We start from the raw sequence: 26,611 nt of genomic DNA, 5'->3' as shown, positions 1-26,611 counted from the left end.
ATACTGGCTGGGGAATTCTGGGAATTGAAGTCCACAAGTCTTAAAGTTCTCAGGTTTGGACACCCCTGCCATAGGGATACTACAATGGTCATAAGTGTGAAAAATAGTTATAAGTCACTTTTTTCAGTGCTGATGTAATTTCAAACAGTCACTAAACAAAATATTGTAATTTAAGGACTATCTGTTCTACCTATAGTATACATTCTGGAGAGAGATACATTCCCTGGGTCCAGCTTGTTTCCAAAAGCTTGGAAGAATAATTTTCTAGTCCTGGTGACTAAACTCAGTTTGGATCCTGAGACATTATCCTTTGCTTTTTATTTGCAGTTACTTCCCTCTTTGTCCTCCATGTTTTCTCATATTAAAATAGGTTAGCCAGAATTGCTATGGACATCGCTTTTTATTTTTAAAGATTCAACTAATAACTTAGCATAATAACCTGTAGAAAAGATCAGGCCCAACATTAGGTAGAGTAAGATAACAAGTCTAAAATAGCAAATGCTAAGAGTTCCAGTGGTGGGTTCCTAACTGGTTTACTATCGGTTTGCTCGCGCATGTGCATGCGCAGAAGCATCTGGGTGGGTGGGCGGAGCCTCCCACCGCCACCATTACCGGTTCGGCTGAACCGGGAGCAACCCAGCTCTGAAGAGTCGGTAATAGTGACAACATCCCAGATCCTGTTTTTGAGGTTCCGAGTCTTTCCTAAGTCTAAGAAATCATGACTTTGTGTGTTAGAAAGGCTGTATATAACTCTTGTACCTGGGAAAGGAGTTACATATCCCCTACTAAATATATTTGTCCTTCTTAGTTACAGTTTTTCTCTTACAGTTTTTCTCAATACTTCCCCTATCTCTTTTCTTCTCCTTCTTGACTTCACAGCTCCAATTTTTGTGGAGGTTTTCCTTACATTAGTTTGGTTGGGTATAGATATTTATTTATTTATTTATTCTTCATATTTCTAAACCGCCCCCTCTCCCAAAAAGGGATAAATATCAGTTCTATGTAAATTCAATTTATATCAACCTTCAAGAAAATGACCAAATGGGCTTGAATCCCACAATCTTACATGAACAACATGTAACACAGTAGTAACATAATCATAGTAACATAAAGATCTCATTCAACTACACCAGGGGTGGTCAACTATGGTCCTTTTACAACCTTTGGACGTCAACTTCCACAATTCCTGAACTGAGCCATACTGGCTAAGGAATTTGGGGAGTTGTAGTCCACAGGTTGCAAAGAGGCCATAAGTGCTTACGCTTCCATATATATAGTGAATTTTAACCATTGCTGTCAAATGGCTGTTTGAAAACATTGTGGATAGACCACCATTTTTATGACATCGTTTCTTCTGTTAAATTGCCCCTATTGTTTAGAAGCTTTGCTCAAGGTGGAGACCCTATGCTGTTTCAGACAAATGGCTGTCCAATCTCTTCTTAAAAAACCTTCAGTGACAGAGCACCTACAACTTCTGGAGGCAAGTTGTTCCTCTGGTTAATTGTTCTCAATGTCAGGAAATTTCTCCTAAGTTGGATCTCTCCTTGATTAGTTTCCATCCATTGCTTCTTATCCTGCCTTCGGGTGCTTTGCAGAATAGGTTGACCTGTTCTTCTTTGTGACAGGCCCTTAAATATTGGGACGCTGCTATCCTGTCACCTTCTGTTCATTCAGTTCCTGCAATCATTTTTCATATGTTTTAGCCTCCGGTTCTCCTAATGAACTGATCATCTTTGTTGCTCTTCTCTGCACGCCTCCAGATAGTGAACCAGCCATCCTTGTAGGTAGTTCAAAATGTACCACAACCAATCACCCTAGCACTAGTCCTGACCAAATACCTTATATCTGTTGCTATAGCAACTGCAGCTCTCCAAGGCTAAGTGCTCTCTCCCGATCTGACACATAGACGGGAATCTAGGCAAAATACTATTTCCTCACTCGACGTGAGTTATCTATCTCCCCAAGACCTGATGTTTTTCTCATCAGCTGAATTCAAGTACGATGATTGAGGAAATAGGATAAATTCAAGCCTAATGACCAAAGAAGCTATAAGATGAGCAAAATCCATTTCAGAATAACCCAGATGGGACAACAACCTGTAGGGGACAATTATGCCCTTGTCTTAGATGTCAGGAAGTGTGTACATAATTGTTCACACGATGACTTCACCATGCAAGTGTCATTGTGATCCTTCTGCCTGTTCTCTGGCTTCATTCTTGACTGAAGTAACTGTATTTATTACTCGTTGCTGAATCTAAACCCTGCCTTTCTGTTTATTCCAAGACTTAGTAAAGTTATACAGTAGTAATAAGAAATACAAAGTAGAAAAAGAAAAATCGATCCAAATAAAATAAGTTGCTGGAATAGTTAATGATTTAAAGCTTGGCAGAAGAAATGCATATTACGCATTAATGAAAATTAATACATTTAATAAATACAATAATTTATCGGATTTCCTTCATCGTGGGAGAGTTGGAATAAAATGCGCCTCATGAGGGAGTGTATTCTCTACCCTCAGAACTACTGGCACCTGATAGTTGAGTTGGCAGGTGAGACCTTTCCTTCCCTTCTAAGCCACTAGAAAAGTTATTTATTTATTAAGAAAATGTATTTGCCCACCCCCAACTTACTCATGGTGATTCTGGACAGATTACAGAAATAGAACCCCAAAACAATACCCAATGAACCACCAATTCCCCCCAACAATAATAGTCAAACCAACTACTTTATAGGCTCCATATCACCCTGGGATTACCAGCCCATTGGCCAAATCATGTCTTCAAAGCTTTTCTAAAGAGTGTCAAACTGGGGGGGGGCAATTTTATTTCTGCAGGGATGATGCTCCTCAGCAAGGGGAGGAGGCCCTTCTTTTTGGCCCTACCTTGGTCCTGCCTCCCTGCTTTGGTGGGTTGAGTAGACATGACTGGGAAATGAAAGTCCTTCAAATGAACTGGTCCTAGACTATGTAGGACTTAAATGGTGAAAGCCAGCATCCTGAATTCCACCTAGAAGCAGATATGCAGCCAATGCAGCTCCCGCAAGAGAAGTTACAAGTATGCCGATTTAGATGCCATAGTCTAGTCAAGTTCATAGAAGAGGACTATGGAGATTGTTTTTAGATAATAGGCTAATTCCCTAAAAAGTCAACACCAGCACTTTGAGACTAGTCGGCGCTTAGTCCCAGTGGAAAATGTTCAGTACAGGTAGTTCTTGACTTACAATAATTCATGTAGTGACTATTCAAAGCTACAACAGCACTGAAAAAAGGGGACATGACTGTTTTCCACATTTATGACTGTGGCTGCATCCCCACGTGATCAAAATTCAGATGCTTGGCAACTGACTCCTATTTATGATGGTTGCGGTGTCCCAGGGTCATGTGATCATCTTTTGCGACCTTCTGACGAGCGAAGTCAATGGGTGCGGTAGGAAAGGGTGCGGTCTATAAATTAAAGTTTATTTATTATTATTATTATTATTATGGAGAAGCCAAATTCACTTAATAATCATGTTGCTAACTTAGCAACTGTGGTGATTCATTAACAACCGATTCATTAAGACCCCACCAAGAATACTGCATCCAGTTTTGGACACCACACTATAAAAAACATGTTGAGACTCTAGAAAAAGTGCAGAGAAGAGCAACCAGGATGATTAGGGGACTGGAGACTAAAATATATGAAGGACGGTTGCAGGAACTGGGCATGGCTAGTGAAGAGAAGGACCAGGGGAGACATGATAGCAGTCTTCCAATATTTGAGGGGCTGCCATAGAGAGGAAGGGGTCAACCTGTTTTCCAAAGCAACTGAAGGCCAGACAAGAAACAATGGATGGAAGCTGATTAAGGAGAGATTCTAGAAACCTAGAAATGAGGAGAAATTTCTGACAGTGAGAACAATCTATCAATAGAACAGCTTGCCTTTGGAAGTTGTGGGAGCTTCATCACTGGAGGCTTTCAAGAAGAGTTTGGACTGCCATTTGTCAGAAATATTCTAGGGTCTCCTGCTTTGATGTTGGGTTGGACTAGATGACCTACAAGGTCCCTTCCAACTCTGTTAATTTAATCTAAAAACTGGGGTAAGAAAGGTTGGAAAATGGGAAAAAGACACCTAACTGTTGAAATTGCTACAGAATACCATTGCAAGATGATCCAGACCTAAAATGAAAGTTAGCTGAATGAGAATTCCCTTAATGTGCAACAGCCCTGGATTGTGTCTTTGTGAAGGTTTAGTTAACATCAGAGCTCATGCAGAACTGCATAGAGCTCACAAACGGCCTGCTGTGATCTCCAAAGGACTGTATAAAGACCAACGGAGAGAGGATCCGAGTAAAAACATTTCTATGGTGATTTTCAAGCTTGCACAATGCAAGAACCACCAACCAAGCAGAATCAATAGGCGATGCCAGAAAAGGCAAAACTGTGGTTAAAAACAACCAAATCAAACATGTTGTATTTAGTTAGCCATTAGGTCTTTACACAATCTAGTAAAGCATGTGTAAACCCAGACATTTTTTTCTGATTAGTCTCCCTGATTATGTGATACATGAACTAATATACTTCTATCAGGATGCCAAGAAAATATCCAAGAAATAATTACAGTCCTCAAGTTGCAACAGCTCATTTAGTGACCATTTACAAGTTACAACAGCACTACAAAAAGTGACTTATAACCATTTTTCATACTTACAACCTTTGCGACATCCCCGTGGTCATGTGATCAGAGATGTGTGGCAACTGGGTCATATTTATGATGGTTGCTGTGTCCCCGGGTTAAGTGGTCCCCCTTTGCAACCTTCAGAGAAGCAAACTCCAAATGGGGAAGCCAGATTCACTTAACAACCTTGCTACTAACTTAACAACTGCAGTGATTCACTTAATACTGAAAGTTTGTAAAATGGGGCAAAACTCACAACGAATGTCCCACTTAACAACATAAATTTTGGGCTGAATTGTGATCATAAATCGAGGACTACCTATAGGGGCTGCTGCCAATAGATTGGTTTGCCCATCTTTGCTGCTTGCTAGCTTGCAGTGCAAAAGCCCCTATCTTCTCTTCAAAGCAAATTCTTAATCTGATTTAAGTCCCATATATCTCCTCCCAACCCACTGAAACAAAACAGGAGAATTAAGTTCCTAGATCAGCTGCAGCTTTGGCCCTCTTAGCAGGAAATGAAATAGCAACATCCTGAGTCAGACAACTGTTGAGATTCTAAAAAAAAAAAATGTCACAAAGGGCAGTGTCAGCCAGATCAGCATTGAGAGTTTCCAAAAAGTTAGAAAAACAGCAGAAGAAAATCAAAGCCATAATGCAGGGATTGGGGAAGAAAAATATCCCAATCCTCTTTTTTTTTTTTAATTTGAAGGAAAGTATGGAAAACGACACTCGGGCAATTCTGCTTGGATTTTAAAACTTGATTCATTTCTGAATATTCAGCTTCTAGCAAGTACATAATGGGAACATAAGCTTTAACTTGAAGTACCTTCAATAAGACAAAATTGCCTCTTACATCCAGTTCTTCACTATTGATTTCCTTAGAGAGAAAGCCTGCATTTAATAGCAAAAGACCACCAAAGAGAGAGACCAACTCATTAAAAAAAATAAAAACCCTTAGCTAATTCCTATTTTAATAAAGGACCCCTTCTTTAATAGAATTCTAGATATTTAGAGTGCCTATATAATATTAAGTTTCTTAAGTCATTTGAAGCTTTTGATATCCAGTTACCTGGACAGAAATACCATAGCTGAATTTAGAACTTCTTCTTTAAGGATTCCTTTAGATTTACTGTTTAAAGACACACAGATTCTCCCAAGGGATGGACCCAAATGTTGCTGCCAAAAAGTGATGATTGAAGCCATGTCCTTGCGTTGAAAGCTCTGCTCATTAAAAAAGGAAAGAAAAAGAGCTGTGATCTGTAATTACAGCTGCCATCTTGAGTGCATTTTTAAATATATTTTTATTTTATTAAATTTATTGACCACCCTTCTTACCACAAGACGACTCTTTTCTCAACCCTGCAGATTGTTCTAATTCTCAGCAGGCTTCAGTGAGCATGCACCCATATTGCGGGTAGTCCTCTACATTTCTGTTGTTAAACAAAGCAGTTGTTAAATGAGTCTGGTCCACTTTTAGCATCTTTTTTTTTTTGGCCACAATTGTTAAGTGAATCATATGGATGTTAAGCAAACCTGTTTTCCCCAATTGACTTCGCTTGTCAGAAGTGGGTTGGAAGGTTGCAAATGGTGATCATATGACCCATGATGTTGTAAATATAAATATATATGCCTGTTGCCAAGCAACCGAATTTTGATCTTGTGAGCATGGGAATGCTGCAATTGTTGGTTTATTGGTTGATTCAATTGTTGATTTATTGGTCATAAATCCCATTTTTTAGTAACTTTGAATGGTCATTAAACAAATGGTTGTAAGTCGAGGACTATACATATCAGCCTTCTTAAAAAACGGGGGTTTCCCCACCCCCACCCCACAGAGTGATTTTATTTTCTCTAATTTCTATTTTCCTTTGTTCCTTGTCCATGGGGCAAAACCTGCTTAACTGTCCTGCTTAACAACAGACATGTGGTCATAAGTTGAGGACTAGCTATATGTGGGAGAACTTTGGGACTAATTTAGCAAATCATATGCTGTGTGCATGTTTTCTCACAAGCTTCAATTCACTTGTTCCAAATGCAGCCCAAAACTTGGTACTATCTTTGATCCCTCTTTGAGGGACACGGGAGAGAGGCAGGATACTACTACCAACCATAAGCAGGAACAATCCTAGAAGTTGGCTTGCCTCTTTTGCAATATTTCTTTCTTGCATTTTTATTTATAATTGTTCATATTGCTTATAAGCTGCTTTGGGGACATTGAAAAGTGGAATAACAATAATAGCCAAAAGTCATAGGTGCCTTGGGTGCAATCACCACCTGTACACCATCGGCATTGATAAAAAATCCCCATCAGTCAATTGCAAAAAGTTGCATCACTTGCTTCCATCCTGTGATGTGACCTTTAACACCATCAAATGTCCCAATCTGCCTATCCCTGGTCCTTAGGAAAGGGGTCGACAAGAATGCCAAATGCAGTCTGAACATCTGGCTGATTGTGCAATGAATCATAATAATGCATTATGAAGGCTTCTCTGAGTACCATTGCTTGGAAAATAGTATTCCTAACTGTGGGCCTTTTCGTGGAAATCCTTCTCCTGGAAAGCCATGAGAGCGCATGCTGATATCTACTTAGCATCACGCTTAAACATTTCTCATCTTCCAGGCATTTTCATTGTTTGTGCAATTGTTTGTTTCTTTGTTTTAATGTTATGAGCCCATATTATTCTATGTTAATGGTGCTTACATTTTATTGCAACTTTTCTTTATTGTTTATGAATACATTTTATTATTTGACTGTGTGTAATATCTTTGTCATCTCCCAGAGGATTCTGGGCCATTGATCCTATTTCATGAAGATAATGATAATTGTGGAAGCTTTTAAAACAGCCACTAATACTTTGAGAGCACAGCTGTAACCACATCTGGGTGAATGCATTAATGGGGCTAATGGGGCATTCCTATTAATAATAAATCGGAATAGAGCTGGAAGGGACCTTGGGGGTCTTCTGTTTCAACCCCCTGCTCAAACAGGAAACCCTATACCATTCAGAACAAGCGGCTGTCCAGTCTCTTCTTAAAAACCTCTAGTAATGCAGCACACACAACTTCTAGAGGCAGGCTGTTCCACTGGTTAATTGTCCTCACTGTTAGGAAGTTTCTCCTTAATTCCAGATTGCTTCTCTCCTTGATTAGTTTCCATCCATTGTTTCTTGTCCTGCCTTCTGGTGCTTTGGAAAATAAGTTGACCCTCTCCTCTTTAGTGGCAGACCTTCAAATACTGGAATACTGCTCTCCATGTCACTCCTAGTCCTTTTATTTGTGGAGAGATTGATGTCGTCAGGAAGGAAAGTCTTACCCCCGTGAAGATGATGCTATGGGAATCGTCTTTTCAGTTATATCTGCGTACTCTTGGCTTTAGATGTCCAATTGATGTAGTGACAGCTAGCTCTTCTTTTGGGATTGCTTTCATCCCTATTTTTATTCTCCCTGTTTCACGTCATCCCACCACTCAGAACACCTGATGCCAGGTCATCTTGCTCCAGATTCCCTTCCTTGTCTGAGCAGTGATAACGTTTTGGAATGTAGCCGGTATGATTAGAAGTGACTGAGAGAAAAGAAGTACAAAATGTAGGGCTCCCGTTTTTGGCATCGTCCACAGATCCAGATCAAGCTCTCACGTAGGCATGAGTTCACTTTTGAACCAACTAGACAAATTGGCTAAAAAATCCAGGAGGAATTCTCCCACTGTTCCTCAAGCACAGGACTCTATGTTAACACTGGCAAAATGGCTTAAAGCTACAGATAGTACAGGAAGAGGTCAAAGGCAGGGAGTCTGTGGAGATTCCCAATCATGCAAGTCATGGTTGTCCCAAAGATGCTTTTTCAGGAGGCAACTGGACTTCCTTGAAGACGTTTCACTTCTCATCCAAGAAGCTTTATCGGTTCTGACTGAATGGTGGAGAATGGAAGGAAAGGGAAGTTTGTCCACAAAACGACTACTTCACAAATACACGGCACAACATCAAGACAAGATTCGGCACTCCATCTGCATTTGAAAGATGAAGGTCGCTTTTTGAAGACAGCAAAGTCCACCTTATGGATAGAGAGGACCACTAGTTTGAAAGTGGGATCAAAGAGGCTATCTATATTAAGATTGAACAGCCCTCTGTCAACGGGTGGGGGTGGGGATACGACACCACCTGTCTTCTGTTTACAACACAGTCCTTTCAGCAGTCCCAAGAAGGTTCCACACCCATTTGCACTATTCAGGTGACCCTGGAGGCACAGATAAACCTCCAAGTGTCCCCAACAAGTCTCAGAAAGAGTGCCAACAACTAGATGACTGCAAGGAATATCAGTCCTTCTATCCTCCTCCATTCAGTCAGAATTGAAGAAACTTCCTGGATGAGAAGTGAAAAGTCTTTAAGGAAAAACAAAGATAGCCCAGTAGCCTTTTGAAAAAGCACCTTTGGGTAAAAGACAAGGCATTCATACAAACTTTTCGTTGCTTAACTGAAGCACCTGCAAAAACATTGGGATCCTCAGGAGCATTGCATCAAAATACTCAGATCCTTTGAGGGAAATTTCTAAAACAAATCATGCTTCAGCAAATTAAACCAGGACTGGAAGAAAACAAATGCAAGGGAATTTATCTGCCCAGGTTTAATCTAGTCTGATACAAAACTTTTCCCACAACGGCGTTTGAATGCACTCCATCCATCGCTTAGTCAGCAAAAAAAAAAAGTTTTTTACATCAGCATGAAACGTGTTGTCCCCATTGATGACCGGCGTTTATTACTTTTGTTCTGGTCATTCCCAGTCCTTTAATGTTCCTCCAAGGTAATAGATACCCAAAGCCTAATAGATTTCACCCATCTTCATGATATTGAAAGAATGGGGAAAAATATTGTTTTAATATTGGCAAGAATGACTTCACCTGCTCACCCTCAGACTGGGGATGAGATGAAGGCAACATCAACCCCATCAAGCAAAGAGAACTTTATGAGGATATGGCCATAATTACAGAAAGACAAGTAAAATCACTTTGCAAACCAGTATTTTATTTTATTTTATTTTTAGCAACTTGCAAAGCTCCCGTAGCAGTACTGGTAGTCCTTGACTTAAAACAGTTCGTTTAGTGACTATTTGAATAACAGCACTGAAAAAAAGTGATTTGTGACCATTTTGCACGGATGAAAATTCAGATGCTTAACAACCAACTCATATTTATCTTTTGCGACCTTCTGACAAGGAATGGGGAAGTCAGATTCTCTTAATAACTGTGTTACTAACTTAACAATTGCAGGGATTCACTTAACAACCGCAGCAAGAAAGGTCATAAAATGGGCCAAATTCACTGAACAGTTATCTTACTTAGACACAGATATTTTGGGCTCAGTTTTGGTCATAAGTTAAGGACTGCTTATAGATAAAATAGGCTATCCCTGTGATCCTTTCTCTCTCTCCAAAGAGTAACAGAATAACAGAGTTTGAAGGGACCTTGGAGGTCTTCTAGTCCACCCCCTGTTCAGACAGGGAAACCTAAACCATTTCAAGCAAATGGTTGCCCAATCTCTTCTTAAAAATCTCCAGTGATGGAGTACCCACAATTTCTGGAGACAAGTTGTTGCACTGATTAATCGCTCTCACTATCAGAAAATTTCTCCTTAGTTCTAGGTTGTTTCCATCCGTGACTTCAGGTGTTTCAGAGAATAGGTTGACTCACCTTTTTTGTGGCAATATTATAGTCACAAGCGGAGGACAACCTGCATAAGCTCCTTTGAGGTTTACATGAATGAAATATAGTACCTCCTTTGCTGTCCAATAGATAATTTTAGTATAATCAAAAGGAGGGGCACTGTTGCCCTAAAGGGAAAAAAATAGTCAAATTAGTTCCTTCTAGCATCGTCAGTCTGTATAGCTTGTCTGCTCAATAGAACTGGAACTTCCCAGATCTGTGTTCATCCTTGATTGAACCTTGTGAACTAAAAGCTACTTGTGCCTCTTTAGTGTCTCAAGTGTGGAAGAGAACATTCAGGGTTTTATAAATGAATACTCTGTTTGAAAACATGAGACTGCCCAGACTGTAAAACAGTTCACTCTGGATCATTGAGGATTTGGCACCAGAACTTCACACCTTTTCAGAGGGTGAATTGAAGGAAATGGTGAAAGATATCAAAGTACAGGGGATGCAGTGATGCCCTTGCTTTTGAGCAAACTGGGCTAATATAGTTTTCCAGTGGGAACTCTGTCAATGGTATTTTCATACCATTTTTCATTTGTTAATATTATACAGGTTGTCCTCGACTTATGACTATAATAGAGCCTGACCATTATAGCAATAGCACTTAGACTTATATACAGCTTCACAGTGCTTTTTAAGTGGTTTACAGAGTCAGCCTATTGCCCCCAACAATCTGGGACCTCATTTTACTGACCTTGGAAGGATGGAAGGCTAAGTCGACCTTGAGCCTGGAGAGATTTGAACTACCAAACTGCAGCTAGCAGTCAGCTGAAGTAGCCCGCAGTACTGCACTGTGCCACCATGGCTAAATTATGATGATCATAAAGCAGATCATCACATTACCAGACCAGATTTAATCTTTTTTTTATGGCAGTTGTTAAGTGAGCACCAAAGTCGTAAATTGAACATGGTGACTGTTAAGCAAACTCATTATTTTTTAGGGGGCGTTTTTTTTACTGAAATAAATACTATTTTTTAGTGTTGTGGGGGGAGGATACTAGTTTTTGGCAAAAATATCATAAATCTCAGTTATGTGACCACGGGGTGCTGCAAGTAGCTGTAATTACAGGCTAATTGCTGAGTGTCCGAAATAAGGTCACATGATTGGAGGAGCTGCTGACCTTTGGATCTTTGAAACCAAATCATGAATACTTCAGGGGGAGGTGTCCGTCATAATATCAAAGTGTTGCTAAATTACTGGTTGTAAGTTGAGGACCACCTGTAATAGTAAGAATGCAGGAATTCTTGCAGTGAAGGTGAGAGCTTAAAACATTTTTTAAAATATTATTTTAACCTGTAGAGATTGTAGGCATCTGTTTTCTCATGTTTTAAATATTTTAAAACATGGGCAGCCACTACAAATAGTCCTCAACATATGACCAAATTTCTGTTGTTAAGCAATAAGTGACCTTTGTCCCATTTTATGACCCTTTTGCCACAGTTCTTAAGCAAATCTCTGCAGTTATTAAATGAAGCGTGCAGTTGTTACGCAAATCTGGCTTCCCCATTGACTTTGCTTGTTGGGAAGATTACCAACGTTGATCACATGACCCTGGAACAATGCAACAGTCATAAATACATGCCAGTTGCTAAGCACCCACATCACTTGACTATGCTACAATGGTCGCAAGTGTGAACGCTGGCCATAAGTCATGTTTTTCAATGCCGTTGAAAACAATCACTACAGCAGGAAGTGACCTGTAGAACAAGGGTCCTCAATCCCCAGTTCATGGACCTGGCTACCGCATGCCAGAAATGGGGTTGTGCAAACAAGCTAAGCTCTATCCATGGGATGCAGGCAGCATGCAAAGTCATGTCCCCTCCGATCCGTGGAAAAAGCTCTCCCCATGGAACCAGTCCTTGGTGCCCCAAAGGTTGGGGGCTGCTCTGTAGAAAGGAAGCATTTAGCATTCTTGTAAATCAGAATTTCTATAGGAAGGGCAGCTGTTTTTCAAAAGTGTCTGTAGTCCTGAAAGGGTTTGGGGCAGAAGTAGAATTGGACTGATCTGGCTCAGAATTTTAGTTCCAAGGAGGTAGCTAATATGATTCCATGGCAAAACTTGGGAGTTCCTTGCTGGTCCTTAAAAGTGTCATAAAGTCCATGGACCGATAGCCACTGTATTAGGTGCTTTGTGGGCAAATACACATAATCCATAACTTATGACCACAATTGAGCCCAGACTGAGCTGCTGAGCAAGATAGTTGTGAAGTGAGTTTTGCCCCATTTTGCAACCTTTCTTGCCAAATCATTAAGTTAGTAACCCAGTTGTTAAGTGAAATCTGGCCATCCCACCCCTTGACTTTGCTTATCAGAAGGTCATAAAGGATGATCACATTACCCGGGGACACTGCAACTGCCATAAATATGAGTCAGTTGCCAAGCGTATGGATTCTGATCACGTGACCATGGAGATTGTTGCAAGAGTCAGTAAGTATGAAAAACGATCATAAGTCACTTTTTTTCAGTGCCGTAACTTTGAATGGCCACTAAATGAACTGTTGTAACTCAAAGACTACCTGTATTAGAAGTAGAAATCATAAACAGCATTGCCCATGGATTTCTACAAAAAGCTGCTGAAATAGAAGATAAGTACTGTACATGTTTGTTCCTGACTGCAGTAATTAGCGATAAGACTGGTTTTCTAGCTTTGACAATCTTTTAACATATTTTGATCTTTTTTTCCTCCTTTGTCAGCAGGAAAATAGAAGAGGTTTTTAATAAGGGTTCCACAGCCCTTCTACTGAGTTAACTCTGAGTAATAAGATGGGGGTAGTCTGTAAAATGAAACTCCCGTATTTAAAAAAATATATGATGCTTGCTTTAATTCCATTATTATTATTATTTCTATTGATATTTTCGGTTGCCAGAAGCTGTCTTAACAGTCGCATTTTGGGGTGGGCTGTTGGGATTCACATTTGGAACAATATGTATAATTTTATTTTATTTTCAATTTTTTGAGAAAACACTTTTGCAATAGTTCATTTTATAACTGAGGGAACTTTTTTTCAAGGCTTGCATGCATTCATGCATACATATATAAAAAGGGTAAAAGGCTAAGTTTAAATAACCCACTAATTGACAGAACATCAACTTGGTGTGTGAAGAAGATTCTAATTTAATACCTAGCTTCCCCAGAGAAGAAAAAAAGAAGAAACAGATGGAAATTGTATTTCTTGCTCCAAAGAAATTCCCTTCTAGTCCTTTATGTAGAACAGGTGGGCGAGAGACTTTGAGCATTAATTGTTATAATTAGATATAATTAGATTATGAATTTGTTATACAAAAATTGTTGGATTCTTTCATAATGGCTCTGTAGTTTTCCTGCAATAAATTGACTAACCTTCAATTTTGCATTACAGTTTAATATATGTTGTACATGTAGTCCTTGACTTACAGCCACAACTGAGACCAAAATTTATGCTGCTAATCAAGACAGTTGTTAAGTGAGCTTTCCCCCTTTTACAAGCTTTCTTGTTGTTAAGTGAATCACTACAGTTGTTAAGTTAGTAGCACGGTAGTTAAATCTGGCTTCTCCATTGACTGCTTGTCAGAGGTCACGAAGAGTAATCTCACCGGGGACATTGCAACCGTCATAAATACGAGTCAGTTGCTGTGTGTCTGAATTTTGAATCACGTGACCATGGGAATGTTATAATGGTCATAAGTATGAAAAATGGTCATAGGTCATTTTTCTCAGTATCGTTATAATTTCTGTCACTAAATGAACTGGTGTGAGTCAAGAACTACTTGTAGTCACTATAATTAGGGCGTATCGAAATTTTCAATTTCCAAACATTAGAGGTGCTCAAAATTTGTGACAAGTCTTGGGGATTGTAAGGCTATTTCGGTTATTTTAATATAATTTAGATATGCTTGGTAAGTAACTATGTAAATATCATAACTTTTTAACATTTTGTTTGTTTCATTAATATGGTGTTTATTGTAACTGAGAAGCCTGACAATATGGGGTAAAAAGTTCAAAGGTATTAACTGATTTGGTATTAACTAACTTCTGTATTCTTCTTTAACTTCAAAAACTTAGATCCTTTCCTAGGAATCTTTAAATCACTAACAATTTGGAAGAAATTCAGTTATGTTCTTATGTTGGAATGTGCATTATAATGTAAAAAAAATCATAAAAGTTTCCTCATTCTTTTCACTTTCATAGCAGCTACAAGTCCCTAAACTCATGTATTATTTTGACTTGTTTGGCCTCTACCTCTTCAATTCTTGACATTTAAAATGTGTAAAATATAGGTTTATCAGGTTACATGTAGATTGGAGCTGCTTAGAGTCTTTTTAACATCATACAGCTTTAGACATATTCTTTTGAAACTGTTTTCTTTTTTTTGTTCACCAACTTATGATCTCAGGCACATTGGGGGTGAGAGCTGGGGAAGGTTAATTCCTTTTTGTTGTGTAGTAAGCTTTCTATTTACAATTACCTTGATCCAAAAAACTTTTCCAGTCACTTTGTCTCATTCCTGTTGCAAGGCCAAGACTTAAGCGATGGTTTTTGTGTTTTTGCAATACAATACTGGCTTTCACTTTCATTATCCTCGAATTTTCTACATATCTAACGCTCTTCAATGAGAAGTTCAATACAAGTAGTCCTCGACTTATGACCACAATTGAGCCCAACATTTTCATTGCTAAGCAAAAGAGTTGTAAAGTGAGTTTTGCCCTATTTTACTACTTTTTTTGCCCAGTTGTTAAATGAATCACTGCAGTTGTTGGCTTCCCTACTGACTTTAACTTGCCAGAAGGTCACAAAAAGTGGTCATGTGACCCTCGGACACCACAACCATCATAAATATATGCCAGTTGCCAAGCATCCAAATTTTGATTATGTGACCATGGAGATGTTGCAACTGGCGTAAATGTGAAAAATGACCATACATCTTTGGCTGTAACTTTGAACGGTCACTAAATGAATGGTTATAAGTCAAGGACTACCTGTAATGCTGGGCAAGTAAGAGAAATCATCTAGCACTCCTAATTTTCCTTCTGCTTGTCTGCAGAAACATTATGTGAGTAATTCATGGTGGCCAATTAAACATATCTTTGCATAGGAGACCCCCTTAAGAATTCTGTGCAATTGCCTTGAGCTTCACCATGGAAAAAAATGGAATATTGAAATACAATAAATGAATCTGTTTTAAATAGATGAAAGACAGAATGGTTTGCATGGGTTAATCCAGCACACAAAACATAAAACAGAAATATCCACCATACACAAATATTTTAGCAGCTTACCTGCAGGAAATGAATGCAGTTGAGATTTGCCAAGGCAGAGAAGCCATTTACCCAATTCTGATAATCAGTGCATCAACTTTAAAATAATAGAATAACAGAGTTGAAAGGGACCTTGGAGGTCATCTAGCCCAACCCCTGCATGAGCAGGAGACCCTATACTATTTCAAGACAAGCTCAAGCCATTTAAAAACAATTTAAGGCAGTCCTTAGCTATGTGTACCTTGCTGAGTGTTTCCAAATAATTTTGGCTTAATTCAACAGGTTTGTAAGAAAATTGACCAGACTAAGTAAAAATTTCATACTTTGAAATGTTAGGCTATTGTCAGCCTTTTTTAAAAAGTAAAAACTGTTTCATATAAACCAGGTAAGAAGCCCTAATAATTACATATCTGGTCTCAGCCTCAAGTGACTATTTTTTTTCCCTGTCCTCCCCTTCCCTTCTTTCTCTTCTTTTCTTTCTTTTGCTGTCCTTGTTTTGCTGTCATGGTCTTCTTCTTCTTGTCTGAAACTTTCCTTGTTTACAGATACATAACTGAATTTGTGGACCTGGGCAATGTCTCAGCCTTACGAACATTCAGAGTTCTCCGGGCGCTGAAAACAATCTCAGTCATTTCAGGTGAAAAAAAATTATAATGGGGTTAAACACTTGGGATGCACCCAGTAAAGCTTATGTGCCATTCCCCCATAGCAAAATGGCAGCCGGTAGAATATGGTTTGGTATGAATGAGTAAAGGAATGAGTAAACAGAGGAACCTGTCAATAGAATGCCTTTTGATATGGCCCTCATCCACTCCCTCAAAATTTATTTTGTGGTGAGCATAAAACATTTTTCTGGATCTAAAATATCTGAGTAGAAACTTGTGTGTGTATGTGTCTTCAGGTCAGTCTTATTATACAGGTATGTCCATGCTGTTTTCTAGGCAATGTTTTCCAAAGTGGTTCGCCATTGTCTCCTTCCTAGGGCTGAGAGAGAAGGACTGACCCTACAATGCCTAGAAGGCTTTCATGCCCAAGCAGGATTAGAACTCAGAGTCGCCCAGCTTCAGCCTAGGATCTTCCTCACTCCACCTCAATGGCTCTGGGCTGATAGGATGGGTCAGGTCGAGAGTCCCCAATCCCCTCATTTCTTGTGAATGAGAAAAAGGTTATCATTTGCTTCGCCTCCTCACATCTTTCTCAGCATCTCCAATGAGAGAGAGAGAGAGTGTGACTGGTCCTAATCATGCAGTTGAACTTCTGAGGCATGACTCAAACTCACATTTTTATGCTTCTAGTCCAGAGGTCTCCAAACTTGACAATTTTAAGACTTGTGGATTTCAACTCCCAGAATTCCTCAGCCAGCCACACTGGCTGAGAAATTCTGGGAGTTGAAGTCCACGAGCCTTAAATTTAACAAATTTGGAGACCCCTGTTCTAGTCCAACACTTTAAACTACTAGCCCAAACTGCCTCTTAGAAATATGATGTGCAAAGATACCCCTCCAGCAATACAATTCAGGAGACAATATCTTACACCTTGCACTTGTTAGAAAAATAGAACAAAAATACTAAATTTGGTCCAATACATTGAAAAAAAAATATTTTCCATGAGAATTGTTTGGAGGTAAATTGCAAAAATATGACACTCCCCTTGGAAAAAGTTAGATCCTTCAATAAAACTAATTTGCAGGCTAAAGGCTATTTATATTTATAAATACTTGTATTTATATAAACATGCTTTTTATAGCTGAAAAAAAGAGAGATATGAATCTAGTTTTGTTTTCTCACTTTGCTGACTCTGAGATGTATTGGACTACAACCCCCATCATCCATTGAGCGGATGGAAATTGAAGTCCAACATTGTTGGAAGGCTGGATTCATCTTTCTTCAGTAGTGTTTGGCCCAGCATTTTAGATCAAAAGTCAGCTGAATCTGGGCACAATCCACAAGTGCTTTCCCCCCCCCTCTGAAACCCCATTGGGACAAATATAATAGCGCAGTCTTCCTATAAAAGTTTTTAAAATTTCCAATGGTGCCAGTTCCCTTCTTTGACATCCTCTCACATTACCTTATTTTAGTCAAAAATGAAGGCAATTTCTTTTTTTCCCCTTGCCCCTTTTTATGAAAATTAGTTATGGATGCTTTCATCTTTCTGTCTCCTCCTTCCCCTCTTCCCCCCTTTAAATTGGCAGTGGAATGTACTCTAAAAGTGAAACAACGGGGAAAAATAAATATGCCAGGGGCTTCTCTGTGGACAGGGCTTCTTCACCCTTAGTGTTTAACATCTTTCACCTGCATGACCAGGTAGAAAAGAATGTCAAAACAACCAACCCTGCATATGACAAATGTTGTCTGCATGACCACAATTCAGCTCAAAATTCCCAAGACAGTAAAGTGAGTTTTGCCTCACTTTCTGACCTCCTTGCCACAGTTGTTAAGTACATCATTGCAGTTGTTAGGTTTGTAATTGGTTGTTAAGGGAATCTGACTTCCCTGTGGAATTTGCTTGTCAGGAGGTCACAAATGGTGACCACATGATCCCGGAGCCGTATAACCATCATAAATGTACATGCTAGTTGCCACCCTTCTGAATTTTAATCACATGGCTTTGGGGATGCTGCAACAGTCATAATTGTGAAAAACAGTCATAATTCATTTTTTTCAATTCTATTGTAACTTCAAATGGTCATTAAACAAAAGGCTGTAAGTCGGGGACTACCTGTAGATGGTTATCCTGAACAGATGTTGTCAATTATAGGCTAAAAAGGGGGACTGTTTTGTTTTTATTTTGTTTTAGAGAGAGAAATATAGGGATGATAGACCAGGGGTGGCAGAGTCAACTCCTTTTAAGACCTACCACTAAATTAGGTGGCAAAATGTTCACACTGCAGCATTCTCCACTGAAACTAAAGCAATAACACTTGTTCTGAGGCGCCTGTGAAGCATTTAAGGGATGATGTCATATTTTCCAGAAGGCACGTGAAAATCCACAGGAGGAAAATGCAGTTGATTTTAGTGGACTTGGATTTCCTTCGCCTTATCTTTCTTGATCCCGTACTGAATTGTACAATGTAAAGAAACTAATGGCAAGCTTTTAGACAATGAAATACTTTTGGCTTTCCTGAAAAGTTTTTGCCTAAACATGTAGCAGCAGAAGATTGCTCAGCTATCAGGTAAAAGAAAAAGACAAAGGTTTTCCTTTGTCCAGTCAGGTCCAATTCTAGGGGGCGGTGTTCATCTCCATTTCCTAGCGGAGGGAGCCAACATTGGCCAAAGAGATTGTTGTGGTCATGTGGCTAGCACGACTCTACACCGGAGTGCATGGAATGCTGTTACTTTCCCACCGAAGTGGTACCTATTTATCTTGTCGCATTTGCATGCTTTCGAACCGCTAGGTGGGCAGGATCTGGGACAGGAAATGGAGTTCATCCTATCACGCAGTGCTTGGGTCTTGAACTGCCAATCATCCAGTCAACAAGCCCAATGGCTTACCCATAAAGTTGTTTATGTATAGAAAGATAAAGACTTCCTCAATGGTGCTCAGGTCTTAGCAAATTTATGTCCTGGCCATGTAGATTTTTCCTTGCAACAATAATTGGGGTTTACTGTTGATTTCTGGGATGTTTTTTTTCCAAATTCCCAATCTAGGTTATAGCCATGCTATTTCTTGTTGGTTTTTCATCAATACACTAAATCAGTGTTTCTCAAACTTGGCGACTTTAAGTCCTGTGGACTTCAACTCCCAGAATCCCCCAGCCAGCATAGCTGGCTGGGGAATTCTGGGAGTTGAAGTCCACAGGACTTAAAGTCGCCAAGTTTGAGAAACACTGCACTAAATGGTCCAGTCTTGCTTAGTTTTTTTCAAGAGTAGTCAAAATAGAAAAACGCTGCCATGTTTTGCTAGTACCAGTGAGCTCCAGTGGAAGAGAATACTGTAGCTCAGGGTTGGACTGTGGGGTCCTTGGTGCTCAATGAGCTTGGTTGTTTTCTTACAGACATTTCATCCGTTCAACATCATCATGAGGTTACCTACTTGGTAATGAAAAGTCTGCAAAAAAACCAAAACAAAACAAAAGCAAACAGCCAAGCTCAGAGAGCACCAAGAACGCCACACCATTGAGTTCTTTAAGCAGTGCTCATTCCCTTGGTGAGATCAGAGTTTGAAGATCATAGAATCATAAAACTGGAAGTGATTTTTGACGTCTTCTAGTCCAAGCACCTGCCCATGGCTGGAGTCCTTATTAGTTGACCAATCTTTTCTTCAAATTCTCCAGTTATTGAGCACCCCCCCCCCCCCAAACAACTCTGGGAGGAAAGCTATTCCACTGTTTTTTTTTTAAAAAAACTGAGTGTACAGGTAGTCCTCGACTTACGATCATAATTAGGCCCCAAATTTCTGACTCTAAATGAGGCAGAATTTTGCCCCATGTTACGACTTTTCTTGCTGCAGTTATTAAATTACTAACAGAATTGTCAGTAACAATCAGCTCAAGCAGTCTCCTTCTTGATCAGGGGGTTGGATTAGAAGACCTCCAAGGTCCCTTCCAGCTCTATTCTGATTGATTGATTGATTGTTAAGTGAATCTGGCTTCCATATTTGCTTGCAAAATATAATCACACGACCTCAGGACACTACAACCATCATAAATATGAAGCAGTTGCCAAGTGTCTGAGTTTTATTCGTGTGAACATGGGACTGCTCTAAGGGTCATAAGTGTGAAAAATGTTCATGTCACTTTTTTCAGTGCCATTATAACTTTGAATAGTCACTAAGTGAACTGTTGTAAATCAAGGACTACCTGTATTTCTTTCCAAAGGTGTATTCTCCTGCAGTCTATCTTTATCAGATCCAATTTCTTTACTTCAATGAGAGTTCACCAAATCCATTTGATAATTCAGTCTGAAGGAAAGTCCAACAGTTAAGACTTTACATACATACCCAGATATATTTCAGTATTACCAATCATAATTTAGTTTGTTGGCTTTCCTTAAATATACCGTTGGAGGCTGGAATCCCGGACATCAGAAAGTCATAAAAGGGGATTGCATGACCACGGGACATTGCAACCGTCATAGGTATGAATCAGTTGCCAAGTGTCTGAATTCTGATCACATGTCCATGGGGAAGCTGCAAAGGCCATGTGGGTTAAAAATGGTCATCAATGATTTTTTTCAGTGCTGTTATAACTTCAAACGGTCATTAAACGAATGGCTATAAGTCAAGGACTACTTGTAATTTCTCTCCTGTACAACGTATTTATTTATTCTTAGAGTTCTATCCCCGCTTTCCTACAGATGCTCAAGGCAATGTATTTATCCTTTCCTCTTGTAGATTTAGCCACAGCCACCAACCTGTTGGAAAGGAATGAGACACAGTGACTGTGGCTACTGATCTGTTATCTGTTCTCTTGCCTATTTGTGACTGTCTGTTTCCTGATGGTCCCTTTTGCTCTTGGTTGTGTGTGTCTCAGGCTGGGAAAGCAACATAGCCCACTGCAAAACTAGGCTGTGGGTTTGGCATAGTCTTTCAACCGGCTTAAGACAGATGACTTCCGTTAAATGAAGCTGAAACTTTCCCCAAATCCTGAAGTAGAACAAACACTTCACAATCCTGACAGAACTTCCAAGTTATTCTGCATCTCCTCCAAATTTTCCTTCTGTAATCACATTCCTCTTTCTTTTGGGGAATATCTCAGGATAAAAGGTTGTATTGGAATGCACGTCTCTACATCAATTGGATTATCTCCATGGGATAAACTAGAACAGAATAGTAACTAAATTTCTGCATGTAATGATAACTGTAGTGCACCTGTCACTATTAATTGAATAGGAAGTTCTGTTAGTACTGTGGGTGGTATTTTCAACTCTTCACCTTTTATTCCAGAGATACCTCTAAGACACATCATTAATTTTCGTAAAGACCCCTTCATTTATTCCCTTACATCTAGAATTATTCAGGTGGGAGATTTTGTTTAATGAATGCTTTGAAAATCAATACTTTTTTTTTTAATCCAAAAGGAGAATTTGTTGGCTGCTGTTATTTTGGCACAAAGCTCACATAATCCCTGTTGGTCATAATACCCTATTCCCACATCGCAGTTAACTGGGTCAATGGAGGGTTAGTACATTTTGGGAACATCAAAAAGAGATCAGTTGACCTAGTCAGATAGCCCACAAAGGATTAGATTTATCCCCAAACAGAGTTAAATTAACTCCCCCAGACCAAAACTCTGCCCATGTTATACAAACCCATCCTGCAGAATTAACTGTTCCAAAGACTAATTTTATGGAGGCACATCAAAAACAAGAGGTTTTTCTTAAATACACAATTAGTTTCTATCTTTATTTCTTTTCCTCTGTTCCTTTTATCCATAGTTGGAATAGTAAAAAAGTCAAAAATAGATAGGAAGTAGCTATAGGTCCCTCAACCTGTCCATAATGTCACTAACCTAATTGTATCACCAGAGATTTCCAGAGTATTGGAATTCATTTTGAATTGATTGGTACCTAAGTCTAATAAAATAAATATTTTTCCATATCAATGAAAAATAAAAAAGGAAATAGTAAGAGTTGGGTGCATGAAATCCTATCAGCCTCCTTCAAGGAAGTTGAGGAACATAAAAGATGAAATTAAGTGAAAATCTATACTACGAAGTATGAGGTTGACTGGATAAGATGATGAGATCAATGCAGGTAGTCCTTGACTTACAGACAACAATTCTACCCAGAATTTCTGTTATTAAGCGGGACAGTTGTTAAGTTAGTTTTTCCCCATTTAGCCATCTTTCTTGCCACATTTGTTAAGTGAATCATTGCAGTTGTTAAGTTAGTAACAGGGTTGTTAAGTGAATCTGGCTTCCCCATTGACTTTGCCTGTCAGAAGGTTGCAAAAGGGGATTAGGTGACCCCTGGGAGAAATTGCAACCGTCATAAATATGAGTCAGTTGCCAAACATCCAAATTCTGATCACATGTCCTTGGGTGTGCTGCAATGGTTGTAAGTGTGAAAAATTGTAGTAATTTATTTTTTTTAAGCACCATTGTAACTTTGATCGGTCACTAAACGAGTGGTTGTAAGTCGAGTACCACCTGTATTTTTCATCATCAAAATAGCAGGGGACACCCACACATACACTAAATAGCATGCACACCCACACATACACTAAAATTCTCATAGTATGCTCAACCAGAGCTCTTGAAGACCTAACCATTGCATTCAAGCAATAGCCAAAGTTTGTTTAATGCTAAGTTTGGTTTATTTCTCTGTGGCTCAGAGAATTGTACCTATTCAAGCCATTTGGTTAATTTATGGTTGAAACGCTAGTGTGAACTAGAAAATGAGTTAATTCAGCAACCGAGTTAAGGTGTTTTCTGGTGCATCCATCCAGGAAGAAGCTGTTTCCAGCACTTTCAAAAATGTGATCACAGAGGATGGGATCATTCAGGCATCCTCTGTCTATTCTTTCCCCTCTGAAATGTTTATTAGCTATTTTGTCACTGTTACTGCCTATTGATTTCATGTCAACCTTTTTGCTGTACAAAATGCTGAGCAGTTTTTATTGCTTTCTCAGCCACAGGTAAGGCAGGTCACCGGTATTTGTTTCTACCAATAGGAAGATGAGGTAGTCCATGGCAGATGTGAATATTTGCCACTGAGGACTAGTGAATATCCTACTACATTGATCTGTCCCTTGTGTGGAATAATAACCTACTATTTGCAATATTTACTATTGCAGGATTGTGCTTGAAAGCCATTCCTATTAATCTGCTTGAAATCCTTCCTGCCCCAAATTCCACTTTGGCTGATAGCAGCTTTTTTTTTTTTACAGTTTAATCACTTTCTACAATACATAGGTGTATAATTCATTATTAGGAGTCATGCTTTAATTTGACTGTACACCGCCCCGAGTCCCTTTTGGGAGAGGGGGCGGTCTAGAAATTTGAATTAAAGTAAAGTAAAGTAAATGCTTTGCCCAAGGAAAATTCAAAGGTTTAAATCTAACAAACAATGTCAAAGTTTGATAGTTTCCTAGTTATCGAAGTTACAACTGAAGTACAGCTAGTCCTTGACTTACAACAGAAGTACAGCTAGTGACCATTCTGAGTTACAACAGCATCTAAAAAAGTAAAACTATTTTTCACATTTATCACCATTGCAGCATCCTTAATGAGTCATGTGATCAAAATCCAGACGTTTGGCAACTGACTCATTAATGAAGGTCACAGTGTCCCAGGGTCATGTGATTACCTTTTGTGATCTTCTCACAAGGAAGGTCAATCAGGAAACCAGATTCACTGAACAACGATGTTACTAATTTAACAACTAGCAGTAATTCACTTAACAAATGTAGCAAGAAAATTTGTAGACTCAATCAAGAAATTTCTTACTTAGCAACAGAAAGTTTTGGATTCAATTTTGGTCGTAAGTTGGGAAGCACCTATACTAGTGTAGTATTTAACAATACGTCTTTCAGGACTTTTGAGGAAGAGCCAAATGTGTGTGTTTTATTATTAAGACCAACAAGGAAATCCTCTTCTAATGTAAACTTCTAGTCACTAGAATCTAGTGCAAATGCATCCTCCTAATGGGTTGGACTACCAAAATTCTCATCTGGCTAGGAATTCTGGGAGTTTTAGTCCAACATATCTGGAGGATACGAGATTGAAAAAGTCCTAACAAAAGAAGTTGGACCTCAGAATGAAAAGAAAAAAATACCGGTGTCCTTTTGCTGAGATTGAATGAACCAGCTCCATACCACTCCTTTAGTACCTAAGAACAACTGCAGGCTTTTTGGAATGTTATCTTTGCCATGCACATGGTTTTCTGACTCAGGAAGCATTTCTCAGAAAAAAGGAAAAGGGGAAATAAGGTTCATGTGAAATATGAAACCAGATGAGGTGCCAATGAGACATTATTTATCTATCCAAGTTACAGAAAAGAAAATATTTTGGGTGGATTCTTGTGGATGCCAACATCTGCACGTATGCTTTAAAGATCAAACACATGAATAAATGCTGTCAGTTCTCATAGGAGAATCAGGGTTATGTTCAAGGATGCCCTGAATTTCCAAAGTTTGGTGTTGCTTGATGTTAAATCAGGGCAATGAGAGGACAGACTCAGGTTCAAGGAAACAACAGCTCTTTATTCACAGACAAGTATGTACAATCCAGCAACTGTTAGGTCTGACAGCTCTCCTTTTATAGGGAGCTGTCAGACCTCTCAACCAATCAGGTTAAACCTAGGCTCCCGCCTAAAAGGGGGACTGGAGTGGAAACCACAGCAGCTTGTGTGGATATCTAACACCCCTCCCCTCTTGGTTGGAGTGTTCCTATTCGTTACGTAGTCTTTTAAGTAGGCGGGTCTTTGCCTAGCTCTGGCAGACCTGCGCAGTTCATTTTGAACCAGTTCTTGGAGCAGGTCGGAGGGACCTGTGTGCTCCTCAGCTCCTCTCGGTGGAAGCTGCTGGAACTTACCCCAGGCTGCGGCTGGAGTCCTTTGAGCTATTTCACTCGGGGCTCACTGTGGGCTTGCAACAATCTCTGGTAAGTCTGCCGATTCTTTCGGGATTGAGAAGTCTGTGGAAGGAGTGACTGATTGCTCCTTTTGGGTAGGGCCTTGGCCAGTTGGCGTCAGAGTTTCATCTGGTGCCCTAAGATTGGAGTGGGTTAGGCGACCGCGGAGTTGGTCAATGTGCCTCCTCCAATTTCTACCATCCTCTAGCTCTAACAGATAAGAGCGAGGCCTGGTGATGGCTATCACCGTGGCAGGAATCCACAGAGTTCCCCCTGCATAGTTGTGGGCGTATACTGAATCCCCTATGCTAAAGTTCTGAATCTTGCTAGTGGAGTCTGGGGGCGATGTGGCAGAGTAGTTTGGGTGAGGCCGGTCTAGGGGGGACCTTAGACGGCGACCCATTAGAAGCTCGGCGGGGCTTCTCCTGGTGGTGGCGCTAGGAGTAATATGTTGTATTAGTAAATAGTGATCAACCCGTGTTTGCCAATCATCCAGGCCCATCCTGGCGAGGGCCTCTTTTGCTGAACGCACCATTCGTTCTGCCTGTCCATTCGAGGCCGGATGGAATGGCGCGACTAGGGCATGCCGAATTCCCTGGCTAGCTAGATAGGTCTCGAAGTGCATGGCCGTAAATTGGGGCCCGTTGTCAGAGACCAAGACGTCAGGCAGGCCGTGCGTGGAGAAAAGTCTCCATAGCACCTTGATGACTGCCTCTGCCGTGATAGAGGTCATCAGGGCTACCTCTAACCATTTGGAATATGCATCCACAACTATTAGGAATGTTTGGCCGTGAACGGGGCCCGCAAAATCTATGTGCACCCTAGACCAGGGTGCCTGAGGGCATTCCCACTCCTTAGCGGGCGCCTCTGGGGGAGCTGGTCTGGATTCCTGACAAGGAGTGCAAGTGGCCCCCACTCTTCAATTTCCCTGTCCATGTTAGGCCACCAGATGTAGCTCCTAGCCAATGCCTTCATCCTGACGATGCCAGGATGCCCCACATGCAATGACTCTAATACTGCTTGTCGCAGTTTGTTTGGAACAACCACCCAGTCCCCCCACAGTAAACATCCCTTCAAAACCGACAGTTGGTCACGCTTTGCAAAAAGCATTTTAAATTCGGTCCCAATGGGCCCCTTGGGCCACCCCCTCCACACCCAGTTAAGCACTTGCTTAATTACATTGTCCTTCGCTGAAAAGCGGGCAACATCAGCAGAGGAGACTGGTCCAGAGTCCAAACAGTCAATCAAAAGGACTGGAGTCTCAGGAGTGGGGTCGGCCAACAGTTCGGGTAGGGGACAGTGGCTCAAGGCGTCGGCGTGTCCCAGTGTGGAGCCAGGTCGGTGTACCAGTTTGTATGTGTAGGCAGCCAGGAAAACAGTCCACCTGGTCATGTGTGGGGAAAGGGATACCCGGGTGGGTCAGTTCCCAGCCAGCAGCCCCAGCAGCGGCTTGTGGTCCGTCACAAGTTCGAAGTCGCGGCCATAGAGGTACTCGTGGAAACGCTTGA

At 40.2% G+C, this 26,611-nt stretch overlaps 1 protein-coding gene across 1 annotated transcript in view; it reads left to right on the top strand.

The window, feature by feature from the left end:
- LOC309401147 (sodium channel protein type 5 subunit alpha-like) overlaps window positions 1-26,611 on the top strand; it is a 372,397-nt gene that overhangs the window by 103,325 nt on the left and 242,461 nt on the right. The window contains 1 exon segment of the mRNA XM_081970165.1: window positions 16,138-16,229. Within this exon segment, the coding sequence (XP_081826291.1) occupies window positions 16,138-16,229 (92 nt within the window).

This window comes from Natrix helvetica, assembly GCF_964273705.1.
Source record: "Natrix helvetica genome assembly, chromosome: Z".
In the NCBI taxonomy this organism is placed as follows: domain Eukaryota; kingdom Metazoa; phylum Chordata; class Lepidosauria; order Squamata; family Natricidae; genus Natrix; species Natrix helvetica.
This window is presented reverse-complemented; position numbering and strand designations above follow the sequence as displayed.